Consider the following 17,859-nt stretch of genomic DNA (forward strand, 5'->3'; position numbering starts at 1 on the left):
TAAAAGGCATATGGAGCTGCAACATACATTCGGGCGACATACAAAGACAATGGAATAACCGTACGCTTGTTATGTGCGAAATCTAAGGTAGCACCATTATTAAGGCAATCACTGCCTCGTCTGGAACTCTGTGCAGCACTATTAGAAGCGGAACTTACTGCTCGAGTACGAAAGGACCTTAATATGAAAAGTAGCTGCAATTCAGCACATTTATGGACATATTCAAGAATTGTGCTATCATAGATTTTCGCAGCTCTACTTGTGACAAAAGTTTCCAAACTTGATGATTGCAAATTCGCAATCATCAAGTTTGGAAACTTTTGTCACAAGTAGAGCTGCGAAAATCCAGGAATTGACTACAGCAACTCAGTGGCGTCTTGTCTCCTCACAAAACAACTCTGCAGATATACTGTCACGAGGAACACTAGCGAAGAATCTGGATTCAACGACCTTGTGGCTACACGGGCCATTATTCCTTCATGGATCACCATCAAAATGGCCAGAGCCGTTCGTCAAAATGCCCAGCGTTAACGACACATTGGGACGAAAGAGAAACCCAAATGCTGTAAACAGCTCCTGTCGCTAAAACTGTAAGGTTACACATTATTCTTAGGCCGGGGTCAAAGTTTCAGTCTACCCAGGGCCATAACTTACAAGAAATTTATAAGTTATTACGGGACATACAGCGTTAGAAAAATGGGAGAGGGGTTCTTATAGGTAGCACCACGCGGTTAATTATGATTAGCGTTAAGGGGTTGACCGGTTAGGCCAAGTTAACTATAAATGAGTACACGACCATGTTCATGTATGCTTACTTTATTAAACAGTATTTCAAGTCCCAGCCTAGATTACCACACTACTCGATCTAATCAAAGAAACCGCGCGCCGCCCGCTCTGCGCTTCGAAAATACTCCCGATCACCCAAACCCGTCTGTTTGCTTCGGGTGCTCAAAACTAATTCCTTTCTGCACGATTCTTTCAATTTTCCTCTGCCGCTGTGCAGATTTCACCACGGCTTCATTAACTGAATTAGCACTACTTTACAAACTAACATTTATCCTACTTATCACGTACTTACTTTGTACCACAATACTTATCTGCTATAAAGTATAATTCAAGTATAATCGAACAGTTTCACTTACTTACAACTACACTTACACTACAAAATATATCTATTGGCTTCAACTTATTGGCTACAAAATAAACGCAATGTAAGGTGGATAAATGAGCCACCTTACAAAACAAGTGATGTAATCTACTCTATAAATCACCAAAAATTCCTTCCGAAGACTACACCCATTATGAATATATAATGCGGCTACGACACCCAAACAAAAATTGTAATACACTCACACATGAGGAGTTGGAACGTGCCAGGATTGTTATATTACGCAAGATCCTCAGATGGACTTCCCTGAGGAGTTGACGAGCCTCAGTAGTAGTAAGCACAAAAGCAAACCTCAAATCTATGACAACCGTTTCTAGACAAGGTAACATCATACGAGTGGGCGGTAGGATCGAAAATCAGCTCTATCATTTGATGAGAAACATCCGATATTGATACTATACAATAACCCAATTGTCAAATCTCTGTTACGAGAACTCCACATAGAAACATTCACTGTGGACCACAAGCACTACTTGCAAAATCAAGGGCAAATTTACTGGACACTTAGAGGGAAAACATTAGCACGGAACATTACTCGAGCAACACCAAAGATGTTTCAACAATTAATGGGAAATCAACCGGAACTACGTGTCAGCTCAGCAAGACCATTAAAATGCTGGGGTTGATTACTGTGGTCCATTCTGGATTCATCATAAAGTTCGAGGAAAGCGCCCAGACAAGGCTCACATCGCGATATTCTGCTGCTTTGCAACTAAGGCTATTCATATGAAAACAGTAAGTGATTTGACCACTGACAAATTCATTGCGGCTTTTAAGCGATTTATGGGACGCCGTGGAATTTGCCAAACACTACGCTGCGACAATGCTACAATCTTTGTGACAGAATCAACGGCAAACTTATCAGAAGGAATGTTGGTACTCATCAAAGAGGACAACGCAGCATGCCGACAATGGCCTATGGGAAGAATTCAAAGGGTATACATCGGCCCCGACAACCATATACGAGTGGTCGATGTGAGGACAGCACATGGCACTTTCAAATGGCCCATACACAAATTGGCGCCACTACTAGCCATCGATGAGCAAGGCGATGAGCAACAAAAACATTCACTCTAATATTACGAAATGATCCCTCGGCTAACCAAAAGGCAAAACGGCTCAGAACACCCTGGATGCCCTCGTCTTATAACAATGCTGCTTACCACCATATTATTATTATTATAACATGGAAGACCAATTTAACGCCATGATTACAGAGAAGGCCCAACATAATCTGTTTCATTGGTATATATCTCTGACAATGCCAACTAACATTAACAGCAGCAAACCTTCAAACGAATGCAAACAGAAATTATTAAGGTTTTGACGGGTGTTGGACACAACACAATTGTTACTATCGCCAAGCCCAACTGCGAGATCAATTAGAACAATCGAAGGATCATTAAAAATAGGACAACAAGTTCCCAGTACGAATGGAAATGTGCTCCAGTTATATAAAATGATGCAAGCCGAAGGAGCCATTGTAAACAGGCACGCTGTGTTCCAAATAACATTGCCACTTATATCCACACAGATGCTGGAATTGTACAACTTGATACCTATTCCAGTGGTCTCCTCTCGAGAAATCACAAAACATCAATAAACGTACCACTAATCGCCGTAAATGATCATCGTGAGGAATTTCTGAGCCTTAAACATTAAGGATTCAGGCATTGTCATCCCCTTCAAGCAAGTGAACACATATGTTATCACAAAACGATCATTGTTCAGGATGGAACATTGCTGTGAATTCTCCATGTTCAACAACAAAACGTAAGATAATTGCAAAGCTTCAACAACAAACCAATCGCTCAGTTGGGTCAATATGTTTTTTAAAAATCAATGGATATTTGCGACACGGACCCCAATCAGTGCTGCCAACTTTTTACCAGAATAAAAAGCTGCTTTTAGATAGAAGAAACGGAAAAAAAAGCTGAACATTTTTACAAAAAAGCCTAAAAAAAAGCGGTTTTTATGGTTTGATTGTTTTTTTTTTTTTTTTAATAATTTACAAGATTTTTAGCATGCTATCTAATTCTTCGCGACTAGCATCGGTTTCAGAATCGTACGACCTGTTAGTACCTATCATGCGAAGATAATTTGAAAGGAACTTTGTATTCATAGCAGCATTTGCCCAGTCTTCGCAAACCATATCTGTGTGTTATATTAAATAAAAAAGTAATATATATATCGGTATCATCTTTTCACTCTCAATAAAATATTACCTTATGCTAAGAATACTGTTTATTGTGCTTAGGCTCATTGAGTTCCTTAACTTGGACTTTACCAAGTTAAGCTGGCTAAATACGCGTTCCACCTCCGCGTTGGACCATGGTAATGAAAACATTTGCAGGGCAACAGCTGCCAAGTCAAGGAATCGGCGGTTGCCGCCAGAATCCTTGTAATTGGAGACTTCATTCCACAATTCGGAGCTGTCATTAACGTTTTCCCCACTTAACTAGATTAATATCATAGTACTGCCGCTCAATGTCGGCTATTCTGTCTACTTGGAGGTGTTCCAACAAAACTGTAATTACTTTTCTTTTAGTTGACACAATTTTATCAACGGAAAAAAACGTCAATGTTTTTTAAGATTTTAAAATTGTCGGGGAGCCTGCAGATAAAATCAAAATTATTTAAAGGTCGGTAGAAGAATCAGAAAAATTGGTTACCTCTGCTTTAGCTGCTTGATAAGTTCAATAACAAAAGAAGAGCAGCGAGCACGAATTTCTTGTTCGAGGCCTGCATCGATATTTAAAGACTTGATTTTCTTTTCAAAATCATACCCCTTGTACATATCGGATTCTACATGCTCTTTTCTTACAAGTGGCAACCGCGATGCTACATGTTTTCAGTATTAAAAAAAATCGAAGTATTAAAAAAAATCGAAAAAAGCTTAATTCATTTTCAAAAAAGCCAGAATTCCCGCTTCCCGCAATTCTTAATATTTCCCGCAATTTGTCTTCGGAAAAAAACCAAATTTGACGGGAAAAAAGCTGAATTGGCAGCAGTGCACTCCTCTGTTCTTATTTGCAATGTCAAAACTGAAATAGATTCACTGATGCAACGCCATCTAGCAGAACTAAACGAAACTAACTGCTGATGTGATTCTAAGAATGTGCTAGAAGATGTTTGAATGTATGTGTGCACACGTATTGGAAAACTGCTGTTGCTGCAGCACGTGCGTTTGTTAATTGGCCAAACATTTTGTTATTTTTTAACGTCGATTGACTAAACCGAATTTAATGAAACTTTCAGCATATGATCTACATATTCTATTGAATATTTGGCATTTAAAAAAAAAACATGTCAAATCATTCACAATTAGCTATACTAGCATCTGACCTTCACTGGGGATTCTGGTGAATTGGAGCCGGTATCCAAAATATAACAAAAACCGAAATTGTATAAAATGCATTGGAATATATTTTTAAAATTTGGGGACTATAGCTCTAAAAATGTAGGAGATATAAATTTATAACCTATTGCGCTTGGGTTTCGCTGCAGTGCACTATGGGTAAAAAGTCGATTTTTTTTGGCATTTATTCAAAAAAAATTTTGTTTACAATTTAAAATTTCTTTTATTTATTGAATATATATACTTCAACTAGATTAAAAAGTATTTTTTTAAAAATTTAGCGACTACCATAATATTTTACACATACTCAAAGTCAGCTGTTGCATAGTTGCGTTTGATATATAAAAAGCGCGGGAAATTTTGTTCAACTTGCAATTAAAGTGGAGCTTTTGTGTAAACATAAACAAAAAAAAGTGTATAATGGAAAACGTACCTAATGGTATGTACAATAAGTTATTGCTATTACTTTTTGATTGTAATTGTGTTATTGTCCAGTTGTCCAGTGTGTTGTCTGTGTGTATTTTTAGCTAAAAATTAACAAATGTACTTGTGTTCCGTGGAGTATTACTTTTGTGCAGCACACCACTTCACAGAGGTTTGATATACCAGTTGTTGTGTATTATGTCCAGGTTCGGAATCTATTAACCTCGTTTGCTCCTTTTTGTTCCTTTTGGAAAAAAATTAGTTATTGCAGTTAAAAACGAGTTTTGTCGTGCAGAGCTTGTGGAGGTATGGACCAACAACAACCGCCAAGAAGACGCGGTAAAAACTTTATTATTGAAAAAATTAACAATAATATTAGCGAAAATATTAATAATCTAATTGATAAAAGAGTAAAGCAGTTTGTAGAGTATATAAAGAAGCATCTGCCAAAGTGCAACCGGAATTTGGAAAGGTTTAAAATGCATCATGCTAGGTGGCTTGAAGGCAGGGTGATAATTGATTGTGAATGTACTTTGGAAAGTACTTCGGTACTTCGGAAATTTTTAGAACTTCTTCTACGAATTTGCAATATGGAGTCGACAAACAAAAGGTATCATTGCGTAAACAAGAAATTAAGCGGAGGCTATGGGATGAAATGGGTCTTCATGTGGATAAACCCAGGCCTAATGGAAGTGGAAATATCAATGATGTTCACAAAATTTTGGTGCATGGATACCAAATTATGGGCACTTGCATAATTTCTGATGGCATATTAGGAGAAAACGCGTCTGAATCCCGGAACAAGCTGTATAGAAATGATAAGAAATCTCACGCCAGGAAATGAAGCCGATTAGAGAATTTAACTGATATATTTAATAGGGCTTTAGACTCATCTGATCCACTTCTCTCTTCACTCAGTTTAAAAGAACGCGAAAAAAAAAAAAAAATCCCAAAATAAGTTATTGAACTTTTGGAAGATCCCAATTTTCAATTACCAGCAACATTTGAAGGCTTAATGGAGCCAACCTTAGTTGAAGAAGAAAATGAAGACGAAAATGAGGATGAGGATGAGGAAAATGAAGATCAAAACATAGATAATAAAAATTTAGAGTTAAATTTTGAATTAGATGAAGAAAATGAAGACCATTCAGTTTAAAATTATATCGCATATAGTTTATATATCCCTAAGAGTCTTCAAATATTAATATTTGCTTGCAGTTGAATGAAATATAATAAAAATATAATTTAAAGTTGCTAAAGGTGTACAAAAAAGTTATTAAAATAATTTGAGCCCACAGGTAATGATTTTTAATTTAATATAATATGTAAAAGGGGCGGAAAATTTGAATGCCACGCCCAATTGTAAAAAAAAAAATCCGAATTTTCTTTTTAATATTAATAATATATTCCTAAAATTTCAAGTTCCTAGCTCTTCATTTACAATTAATGCCAAAAAAATCGACTTTTTACCCATAGTGCAGTGTTGGCAATATTATGAGAACTTATTTGTTGAATAATTTAATTTCTAGACGATCGTAATGAAACTTTCAGAACGTAATCATGATGTTTAAATGTATGTGTTAAAATTATGTATGTAAACAACGCTGAATGTCTATCTCTTTTGCTAACATTATTCTCATGTTAGGTTCTGTTAATTATAACGGACATTTCTTCGGTTATGCTTTAAGTCCATATTCGGCTACCTGCGCTGCAGCGTATATGCTTATGTTATTTTTAGTCTCTAATAAACCTCTGAATCGAATAGGTTATGGGCCCAGGCAGCGAAAAGTGAAAGCTGTGCTGGTGATTGGAAAAAACACATATGAGACTCGATTAATTAGTTAAAGCGTGTGTTAAACTAATTTGTGCAAAATGAGTTCAATGTTTGCAATTGAGAAACTAGATAGTGAAAACTATAGTGCGTGGTCAGTGCAGATGAAAAGTTTGTTAATTCATTCTGACTTGTGGTCGGTGACATGTGGCCGGTTATTGAAAAATGAGAACGATACAGTGGAACAGAAAGCGTTGTTTGATAGCAAAGATGAGAAGGCTCTAGCTAGCATTTTGTTGTCTGTAAAAGCATCGCAGATAAACTGTATCAAGCATTGTGGAACCGCGAGAGAAGCTTGGATAAAATTGTCCGAGATCCACATGCCTTCGGGACCCGCGCGTAAAGTACAGTTGTTCAAGCAATTGTTATATATGAAAATGTCAGCTACAGACAGTGTACGTGAACATTTGGATAATTTTTCTAATGTCGTAGAAAAATTATATGAAATACAAGTGAAGGTGGCTGATGAAATGCTTGTAATAATATTACTAGCAAGTTTACATGAAGAGTTGGACAATTTCGTGGTCGCTATCGAAACACGGGACACATTGCCTTCATTTAGCGCTCTAAAAATCAAATTGTTGGAAGAAGGAGAGAGGCGCAACATAGGCGAAGTAGGTGAAAAGGGCGAGAATACAATTTTTTCGTCGCGTCCAACAAACGGTAAAAGGAACAAGACAAAGAAAGACCCGAAAGACGTGAAGTGTTGGCTGTGCGGGCAAAACGGGCATTTCGCGGCGAAGTGCAGATTAAGAGAGAGAAAGGTTGATAAATACAACGAAAGCGAAAAAACGACCGAAAAGAACAGTAAAACGGTTTTTTCGATGTTCTCTTTTCTTGGAAAAATCCAATTGACAAAAAATGTCTGGTGTGTGGACAGTGGTGCTACGGCTCATTTGTGCGCGGACAAATCAATGTTTATTAATATGCGTGAGCACAAAGAGAAGATAAAACTAGCAGGCGATAATTACATAGAAACTGAAGGTTGCGGGAATGTGTTGATTAAGTGGAAAAAGAAAACGATCGAATTGGCCGACGTTTTATATGTGAAAGAATTGCAATGCAATTTTATATCTGTGTCAAAAGCAACTGAAAAAGGGTTAAAAGTAATTTTTGAGAAAAACAAAGTGTTTGTTAAAGACGGTAACAATGACACTTGGCTAGTTGCAGAAAAACATAACGATTTGTTTTTATTTGAAAGTAGTATGAAAAATGTAGTTTCAGCTAATGTGAATGCAAATATGAATCAATTGGTGAAATGGCATGATCGGTTCGGTCATTTAAACTTTGATAGCCTAAACAAAATGATTAAAAAGGGCATGGTTAATGGACTTACAGCTAGTGTGTGTAATACAAATGACTTTGTGTGCGAAACGTGTGCAAAAAGCAAAATTTGCGTGAAGAAGTTTCCCAAAGTGTCAGAAAATCGCTCGAAAGAATTACTAGCTTTAGTTCATACAGACATTTGTGGTCCTATGCGTACGACATCACAAGGTGGAGCGCGTTATTTTGCAACATTTATTGACGATAAATCGCGTTATATGTCGGTGTACATGCTAAAAAATAAAAGTGATGTGTTTGAGAAATTTAAGGACTTTAAAAGATTAGCTGAAAATCAAACTGGAAAACGCATAAAGGCTATAAGAAGCGACAACGGGCGTGAGTACCTGAGCGGTACATTTGAAAAATTCTTATCGAGCCATGGTATAAAGAGACAACTAACTGTTCCCCACACTCCACAACAAAATGGTGTGGCGGAACGCGCCAACAGAACACTGGTGGAGATGGCGCGAAGTATGATGGTGCATGCTGGAGTTGGTGAATCTTTATGGGGCGAGGCGATAATGACGGCTGCGTATCTACGCAATAGGGCTGAAACCGCAGCTTTGATTGGCAAAACTCCATATGAGGATTGGTATGGGAAAAAACCGAGCGTTTCTCATCTAAGAGTATTTGGTATGGAAGCCATTGTATTAAATAAAAACCATAAAAACAAGTTTTCAGCAAAAGGCGAGCAGCATATACTGGTAGGTTACTCTGAAACCGCCAAAGCTTATCGTCTGTACAACCCTGTCAAGAGAAGCGTTGCGTTATCCCGAGATGTTGTGTTTTTAGAGCACAAATTCAGGAAAGGATTGGAGCACGACCAAGGATCATCACGTGAGTCAGATGTGCTAATCCTTGAGCCAGGGGAAAAACTTGATTGCGAGCAAAATGATGAAAGTCACGACCCTGATGAGCAGCAGCAAAGTCCAGCTATTGATAGACAGTGGCAAAGTGATAGCGAAGAAGATGCTGAGGAGGAGCAGGTGACAGGAAGAAGAGGTCCAGGGAGACCACGAATTGTTCGCACTGGGCGTTCAGGTCGTCCACGAAAAGAGTACAATGTTCTGAATGTACTAGACGCTCGAAATGTTGTTGTCCCCACATGTGTTAGTGAGGCACTTCGATCAGAACATTGTGAAGACTGGAAATCGGCGATGCAGAAGGAGTATGATAGCCTGCAAAACATTAAGACATGGAGTCTGGTCGATCTTCCCGCAGGCGAAAAGGTTATTGGTTGTAAATGGGTTTTTACCACCAAGCGTGATGAGCATGGCAACGTTCAGCGTTTTAAAGCTAGATTAGTCGCGAAAGGATGCGGACAGCAATACGGAGTTAACTACACGGAAACGTTCTCTCCAGTTGCACGTTACTCCTCAATCAGATTGGTGATTGCGTTAGCTGTCGAGCACGGGATGCACTTGCACCAGATGGATGTTTCTGCAGCATACCTGAACAGCGAGCTACACGATGACGTGTATATGCGACAACCAGAGGGTTTTATCGACGCTGATTATCCCAAGCGCGTACTGAAGCTGAAGAAATCGTTGTACGGCTTGAAACAGAGCGGTCGGGAGTGGAACCAAAAACTGGAGAGCACTCTTTTGGAGATTGGTTTCGTTCCATGTGCAAGTGAACCATGCATTTATACAAACAAAAACAAAGGGTATTTAAATATTATTGTTGTATATGTTGACGATCTTTTACTTGCATGTACCAGAGAAGAAGATGTGGCCCACATTAAGCAGCTCATATCAAACAAATTCGATGTGGTCGATGGTGGTGAGCTGCACTACTTTTTGGGAATGGAGATTGAGCGAAATGGAAAGACTGGTAGTCTCTCCATAGGCCATAAGCAGTACATTGATGACCTGCTGAAGGATTACGGCATGCAAGAGTGCAAGCCAAGCGCGACCCCGTTGGAAATTGGCTTCCAGACGAGGTGCGATGATGTTGACTGCGGCCAGGTGGATAAAACACGCTATCAATCGCTCATTGGTTCGTTATTGTATTTGGCGTTGACTACACGGCCAGATATAATACACTCTGTGGCTAAGCTGGCGCAGAGAAATGCAGATCCGCACAAGGAGCATGAGGTTGCAGCCAAGCGGGTATTGAGATATCTAAAAGGTACCTCAGATTTGAGACTACACTATAACAAAACGGGTGTGCCTATCCACTGTTTTGTTGATGCAGACTGGGCTGGCGACAGTGACGACCGGAAGTCATTTACGGGTTGGTCATTCTACCTTGCTGGAGCAGCAGTCTCTTGGGAGTCAAAGAAGCAGAATTTAGTCGCTCTCAGTAGCACAGAAGCCGAGTACGTGGCACTTTCTACGGCAGCCAAGGAGGCGGTATATCTTAGAAAATTGATCAACGAAATGGAGCTCGGGCCAATCGCAAAGGTGCTGATTTATAGCGATAATCAGAGCGCACAATGCCTTGCTAAAGATGCAAAGTTTCATTCGCGTAGCAAGCATATTGAAATAAAGTACCATTTTGTAAGGGAAATGTACAAAAATAATGTAATATATATAAGGTACATTCCCACAGATGAAATGATATCAGATGTATTAACGAAGAATTTATGTAAAGTTAAACATGAGAAATTTACAGGAATGTTAGGGTTAAAATGATACATTTTTGTAAAGTGGACATCGCGTTGAGGAGGAGTGTTAAAATTATGTATGTAAACAACGCTGAATGTCTATCTCTTTTGCTAACATTATTCTCATGTTAGGTTCTGTTAATTATAACGGACATTTCTTCGGTTATGCTTTAAGTCCATATTCGGCTACCTGCGCTGCAGCGTATATGCTTATGTTATTTTTAGTCTCTAATAAACCTCTGAATCGAATAGTATGTGTATACCGAAGCACAAGTCTCTAGTATTTGATATACGACTTTTACAAAGATGAGGGTGAGGGGGTGGATTTAGGGGTGGGGGGTAAATATACATTTTAAATTTGGAGACTCTAGCTTGAAAGATGTAGGAGATATAATTATTTAAGTGATCTTCGATAAGGTTTTTTATCGATAAAAAGTATCGGAATGAGTTATCGTTTTTTAGTGAAAAACTCGATATGCGCGCTGTATTTACGGACATTTTAAAAAAAAGTTGAAGTCTCTAGCTCTTATATCTTCTGAAATCGACGCGTTCAAACATACATTGCACAAAACCAATATACTAATTCACTTCGTGAATGAGTATAATAATTCACTTCGTGAATGAGTATAATAAAATGTAGTACCTGATTAAGTTAAGTATACAAAATGGAATGCGATTTTCAATCCTTTGTATCTGTTCATATATGTATATACATATACAGGTGCATGCAAGTAAAAAAAAATTTCTAAAAAGAATTGGCAAATGCACTTGTCACTTTAGTTAGACAGCTACTTAAATAAAAGCGCGCCTCTTCAATTCGCATACATACACACATGCACATACACACACGCACATGGAAAGGCACATAGGCATACAAATGCTTCTACTAGTGATATTCCATAATTGTGAGCATCGCATCGCATGCGTGCACACAATCAAATGTATATATGTACATACATATGTATGTATGCGAGCACTTCTCATGATCGACCAAATGTAAATGCCGGGCTTTAAAATTGCTACAGGCAGCCAGAGCTTCGCACACAGGCATACAAACGCTCATAGTACATGTAGTAACGGAGAGTGTGTGTGTGTGCATGCTCATCGCGAAAACATTTTCATGATGAGCATCAACGCTTTCATACCCTTTTTAGAATTAATCATGAAAAAGCTAGCATTTTGTATGAACGTGGCAAACGCTTTACAAATTTCGGTATAGCTTTCACTCAAGAGGAAAGAGCTGGGATCGTCGCGAGCAGAAATTTCAATTTTTGTACGCGGCTGAGAGTGATGATTTCAGCGACCATAGAGAGCAAGAGAAAGGGACTGAGAGAGAGAGTATAAAAAATGGCACACAGCTGTGCTTCATACGGAATTGGGACCATTTCGATTGAGCGCTCACAGCGTACTGTTTTTGTCGTGCAGTATTTTCACTGCTCGAACCTCCAGCGACCGAGCCGAGCAAATACGAAGTGTAGTGGTCGACCAACTTAACAGTTTCGAGCTGTAGAAAAATTTGTTCTACATATATAATCTATGTGTTGTCTAATCAATATGCGCTAACTGCGGTGGCGATTACATATCTAGCTACGAAAACTGTTCAGTCAGAATTGAGCTGAGCAAAAAACTTAAGCCGCCAGCAAGATTGCCTCAAGAAGGGATGCTAAACGGCGTCAAAAGTAATAAACCACCGGTCAAAACTCAATTCATTCCTAATGCTACAGTTAGAGGTGGATTCTCCTATGCTGACATAACTAGGCAGCGTGGGCCGAAACATAATAAGACGAACGCCGCACGCGTCAACTCACAGGTGCAAGATTGTCCTGAGTATGAGCAGTTTGGTAGCAAATTCAAAGAGCTCGAAAAAGCTATATTTGATCTAAACAGCAGAATGGATCAACTGTTCAAACTAATGCAGGATTCGATTGAGGCAAACAAAGCCTTTCGTGACCTGGCTCTAAAGCTGATCTCAAAATGAACAGTCCACAAATAAAAATTGGATTGTGGAATGCAAGGGGCTTAGCGAAGAACATTGAAGAGCTAAAACTATTCCTAAGTGCCAATACAATAGATATAATGCTCATTACTGAGACGCACATGCGACCCGGCTTTTTAGTATATCTGCCAGGTTATGACCAATATTATGCTGCTCACCCCAGTGGAACAGCGAAAAGCGGATCTGCTCTTTTCATTCGATCGAACATTTCTCATGTGGAGCACGAAGCTATCTCAAAACCGAACATACAAGCTGCCAGTGTGAGCATATTGACCCAAGGTGGTTGCATCAAGATCTCTGCAATATACCTGCCTCCCAACCAATCGTGGACAAAAGACGACTTTGAGCAACTTGGGCAACAGATTCATAGTTGGTGGTGATTTTAATGCAAAGAATCCCTGGTGGGGTAACAACATTTGCAAGAGGCCATTGCCAATAGTACGTGCGAAATCCTAGCCACTGGTGAGCTAACTTTCTTCTCTTATAACACTCGACTCACACCCTCTGCTCTGGACTTCTTTATAACCAATGGGATTGAGAGAAATAAGCTAGCAGCTGAAATAAGGTATGAGCTCTCCTCGGATCATTTGCCTATCATAGCAACAGTGCATTCTGCACACCAAAGCAAATCTAAGAGGCAGCATATTCTACCTCGAGGCTCATGTGTAAAAGTTTTTCAAACAGAACTGGCTAGCAAAACCAACTTCAACATGGAAATAAATAGTCCGGATGATCTTGAAGATGCAATCTCAATCTTCATGAGAAAACGTTTCCTTAGCTGTATCTTCTGCTACTCCAGTACCCAATGCTCGCAAATACAACATCGAAGAGATATTCTCCCCCCACATGTTGACGCGCTTATAAGGCTCAAACGAAGGGTAAGAAGAGAATACTCAAGAACTGGGGATACTCGAGTCCACCAGATCTACGCAAGGCTTCCAATCGGCTGCAAAAGTCAAGCGAAAGAAAATTGATGGAATACTAGAAAGTGCGGGCCCCGATGCACCTTTCAATTACACACTCTGGAAACTTACAAGTCGGTTTAAAAGGGTCGCTATACCGAAAATGCCAATTAAAAATCCATTGGGTGGTTGGTGTTACTCCAAGATGGCGTTGATCACGATGGTACCCAAACCTGGAAAAAACCACACCGAAGTTGAAGGATTCCGTCCAATCAGCTTACTTTCGGCGCTAGGGAAGATGGCAGAGAGAGTGATCCTGGATCGTATCATATACGGCATTGCATCCAAATCAAACTTGGAAAAAATTAGAGTCGCCCAAGCAAAGATCCTGAGGCGAATCTGTGATGCCCCATGGTACATGAGGACTCGAGACATCGAAAAGGATCTAAAGGTTCCAAAGGTGGGAGATGTCCTACAGTCACGTTCCGCAAGATATATAGAACGTCTCGACAGCCACAGCAACGTTTTCGCCAGACGGCTAACTGCCAAGCCGAGGAAGAGACGTCTCAAAAAGTGCCACCCAACGGACTTGCCCAAAAGAATAATAACGTAATTAAATATAAAAGAAAAATATTTCACAAAACAAAACTATATTAATATAATATTAATAGTAATGTTAAAGTAATATTAAAAATGAACACATAAATATGTAATCTAAGTCTAGATCTGTTTGTTATTATTTTTAATGTAGAACTAGATTAAGTTGCCATTATGGTAGCAGTAAGCTCGTTAATAAAATATAAAAAATTTTTACAAAAAAAAAAAAAAAATAATATATGTATGTGTTGTCTGGTCAGTGGTTATATGTGGCTTGGTGTCTGTAGCGATCTATCGACATCGAGAAAATTCCATCGATCTATCTAACGAAAAAAAGTCAATCGATACTATCGCTGGATTTGCAGCACTAGTCTGGAAAGTCACGATTGAGTGATAGTGTGTCTTTTAACAGTGCTGGAAAGTAAACCCATGCTGCTGTATAGTAAACGACAATCTGAAAACGCAAACCTCTACTTTATTTTGCATTACCAACGATATCTGAATCACGGTGAAGAGTCAAATATCTATCGGAATGCATTGTGTTTGGATATATCGATATTTAGTTTACTAGATTACACAAGCGGCGAATTTGTTCTTTATTTATTAATTAAATATATTTCCCTTTTAAAATGCCATTTATGAAAGGAAGAGAGCCCTTACGACGAACATTAAAATATTTAAATGCGGGCAAATTAGTTTTAAAGGAAAGGGTGCGTATATTCAGCGTTAGTTACAATACATATGGTAATCACCATGCGGGCGCCAGGTAAGCGTATATTGTAATAGAGTGATATATAGAATGATATGTTTATTTTCTTACAGGGATTTCGTGTTTTGGAACATTCCACAGATACAATACAGAAATCCAAATGTTCAGGTCATTACTCTTAAGAATATGACACCGTCGCCATTTGTACGCTGTTTCTTTGAGGATGGACGAGATATGATGGTCGATATTGATTCTAAAAGTCGAGACGAAATCATTGAGCATCTCATCAACGTTGTTGGAAAAACTCGGTATTTATTTACGTTTACGGGCTAACTTTATCATTAGTGCCTTTAATTATATTATTATCATTAATTTTAGTGAGGAGCTTGTCGCCGAGGCGCGTTTGGCAGAGAGTAAAGACAACCCGGCCAATTTTGGATATAGTTGCGAACGCCACTGCATATGTGAAATAGCCGGGCAAACGTACTGTCCTGGAACAGTGCCACTACCAAAAGAAATGCGTGGAAAATTTAAATTTGAGCAAAAATAAAAGATCATATCTTAACAGCAAAAAATCATATCAATTTAAAAGTGAGTTATGTAAGTAGTAGGGTGTGATTTACATAGTTCCATGTTAGCGTCGGTTGGGCAGTTGACGCAGATATGATGACGGTGGATTAGGTTTATTGTATTTGCCGTGTGGTCTAGTACGTGGTGCGTCTTCACGACTTTTGTTGAATTGGTAACGATGAATGAAGGGAACATTTTCTTCGCGTGTGGTGTTTAGTTCCAAATTGTCATCTGTCTGTCGCTCTAGGGTCCTAAGTTTTGTTTCTATGGCACGAATTGCGTCCGATTTGCTAATTTTATCCTCGCGCTTTCCTCGGCCCAGCGCAGGTATTTCAAGTCGAGGCTTGGGCCTTTGAAGATCATCCTATAAATTATAAGTACAAAATCTGTTTTCCAGGAAGATGAGAAATTCACTTACATATTTTATGTTCTTAGCAAGACGAACAGCTATGGAACGACTACCAATATTTGATCCGTCTAGTTTTATAAGTGCATTTTTAGCACCTTCATTTTTTTTAAATGTAATGAAGGCATACCCTCGCGACTGTCCTACCATTGGGCCACCCTTATGAAATAACATGTCGAACTTTCAATGGCGCCGCATTTTTGCATTAATTTGAGAAGTTGAAACCGATTGTTATCAAAGAAACAGTATATATTAGCAAAATTCAGAGGAAAGAAAGTAAATCGCATACAAATGCACAGCTCACAACTTACTCGGTAATACGTGAATCAAGGTTACCAACCCAGATACGACGATGTTCTTCAGAAATATCTGCGATGTCTGCATTCGCACTAACTTTAATATTGTTAGTTGGGACCTTCTACAAAATGAATATTTAACTATTGTAAAATACTACTTTGCATTAAAGTTTTTTAACTTACATCGCTTGCCATTTTTGCTGTTTTATTTAAATTATCGATAGTTGAAACAATAACTTAAACCTGTGTTTCACTAGTTGTATTTATAAATTTTATTCACTTAACTCGCTATGCCGTTTTTTATTTAACATTTGGAGTCAATAAGGCTGTTGCAGCGTATTACCATACTACTCATCAGTGTTGTCGTTTTGGCTAATTTTCGGCCAAATTCGGCTTATTTTCAAGTGTTAAAGCGGAAAAAATTTGGGAATTGCGGATAGCGGAAAATCTGGCTTATTTAAGAATCAAAACAGTTTCTTTTTTTTTTAATATCTGATTTTAGTTATCACAAGAAAGTTTCTCAATGACCGATTCATTGACAAACTAACAATTTGGCAACTACTAAAGTTTCTTACCATTAGTTGTGCAATAATTCCATCTGTATCTAACCACTAACTTGAGATCTAACATAGACTGGTGAAATAGATTGGCTGATTTTTAAAAATGCCTAAATATAATTATAAGCAAAAAGAAGTGGTTGAGAAACGACGTAACAGATTTGATGAGGGCTTATTGCAGCTATTATAAGTGTACCATCTACGCTAAATTATGTGATTTGCGGACACATGCAACTTCTAAGAAGCACATCGGGGCCCTTTATGCTTTCGCCCAAAAGAAGAAAATTGAGTTCAAAAAAGAAATGCCGACCAAGACCATAGAACAGGAAGTGGCATTATGTGTTTTTGTGGCGAAGCATACGGCGATAAGCCCTGTTGACCATTGAGCAACATATGCTAACAAAATTTGATGACAGTAGATTGGGCCGACACAATGTTATCATTATGAAAATTCATTTTAAAACGAATCTACAAAGTTATTGAGTAGTTTAAAGTATAACATTAGTTATTTTCGTTATGTATTTGTACGTATATCGGTAAAAGCAATATAAGGAAATATTAATATATAAGCCTATTTTTCAGCTATTTATATCTGGGATTTAGCTTATTTATGCCTATTTTTTTCGTCCTAACCACTGACCAGACAACACATAGATGAGACATGTAGAACAAATTTTTCTACAGCTCGAAACTGTTAAGTTGGTCGACCTATACTTCGTATTTGCTCGGATCGGTCGCTGGAGGTTCGAGCAGTGAAAATACTGCACGACAAAAACAGTACGCTGTGAGCGCTCAATCGAAATGGTCCCAATTCCGTATGAAGCACAGCTGTGTGCCATTTTTTATACTCTCTCTCTCAGTCCCTTTCTCTTGCTCTCTATGGTCGCTGAAATCATCACTCTCAGCCGCGTACAAAAATTGAAATTTCTGCTCGCGACGATCCCAGCTCTTTCCTCTTGAGTGAAAGCTATACCGAAATTTGTAAAGCGTTTGCCACGTTCATACAAAATGCTTGCTAAAAAGGGTATGAAAGTGTTGAAAATGTTTTCGCGATAAGCATGCATACACACACTCCTCCGTTGCTACATGTATTATGAGCATTTGTGTGCCTGTGT

General features: G+C 38.5%; 3 protein-coding genes across 3 annotated transcripts in view; 1 reads left to right on the forward strand and 2 right to left on the reverse strand.

Annotated features, from left to right (window-relative positions):
• c12.2 (von Willebrand factor A domain-containing protein c12.2) overlaps positions 1-17,859 on the reverse strand; it is a 99,044-nt gene that overhangs the window by 53,036 nt on the left and 28,149 nt on the right. The window lies entirely within an intron of this gene.
• LOC149090856 (small ribosomal subunit protein mS25-like) lies at positions 14,722-15,997 on the forward strand. Its single transcript, XM_089264212.1, has 3 exons — positions 14,722-14,972; positions 15,029-15,223; positions 15,294-15,997. Exons 1-3 carry the CDS (start codon positions 14,836-14,838, stop codon positions 15,463-15,465), a joined length of 504 nt encoding a protein of 167 aa, XP_089120338.1. The 5' UTR covers positions 14,722-14,835; the 3' UTR covers positions 15,466-15,997.
• LOC149090857 (putative RNA-binding protein 18) lies at positions 14,899-16,065 on the reverse strand. Its single transcript, XM_089264213.1, has 2 exons — positions 15,904-16,065; positions 14,899-15,849 (listed from the first exon to the last, which is right to left on the reverse strand). Exons 1-2 carry the CDS (start codon positions 16,063-16,065, stop codon positions 15,550-15,552), a joined length of 462 nt encoding a protein of 153 aa, XP_089120339.1. The 3' UTR covers positions 14,899-15,549.

Source organism: Drosophila navojoa, chromosome X (assembly GCF_054131105.1).
Source record: "Drosophila navojoa isolate 15081-1374.11 chromosome X, UAZ_NAV_1.0, whole genome shotgun sequence".
NCBI lineage: Eukaryota > Metazoa > Arthropoda > Insecta > Diptera > Drosophilidae > Drosophila > Drosophila navojoa.

Excerpts from the sequence above, each read along its gene's own strand:
- LOC149090856 (XM_089264212.1), top strand. The coding sequence starts at position 14,836 with ATGCCATTTATGAAAGGAAGAGAGCCCTTACGACGAACATTAAAATAT. Across the intron at positions 14,973-15,028 it reads AATCACCATGCGGGCGCCAG|GGATTTCGTGTTTTGGAACA; the intron begins GTAAGCGTATAT and ends ATTTTCTTACAG. Across the intron at positions 15,224-15,293 it reads AACGTTGTTGGAAAAACTCG|TGAGGAGCTTGTCGCCGAGG; the intron begins GTATTTATTTAC and ends CATTAATTTTAG.
- LOC149090857 (XM_089264213.1), bottom strand. The coding sequence starts at position 16,065 with ATGTTATTTCATAAGGGTGGCCCAATGGTAGGACAGTCGCGAGGGTAT. Across the intron at positions 15,850-15,903 it reads TTGCTAAGAACATAAAATAT|GATGATCTTCAAAGGCCCAA; the intron begins GTAAGTGAATTT and ends TATAATTTATAG.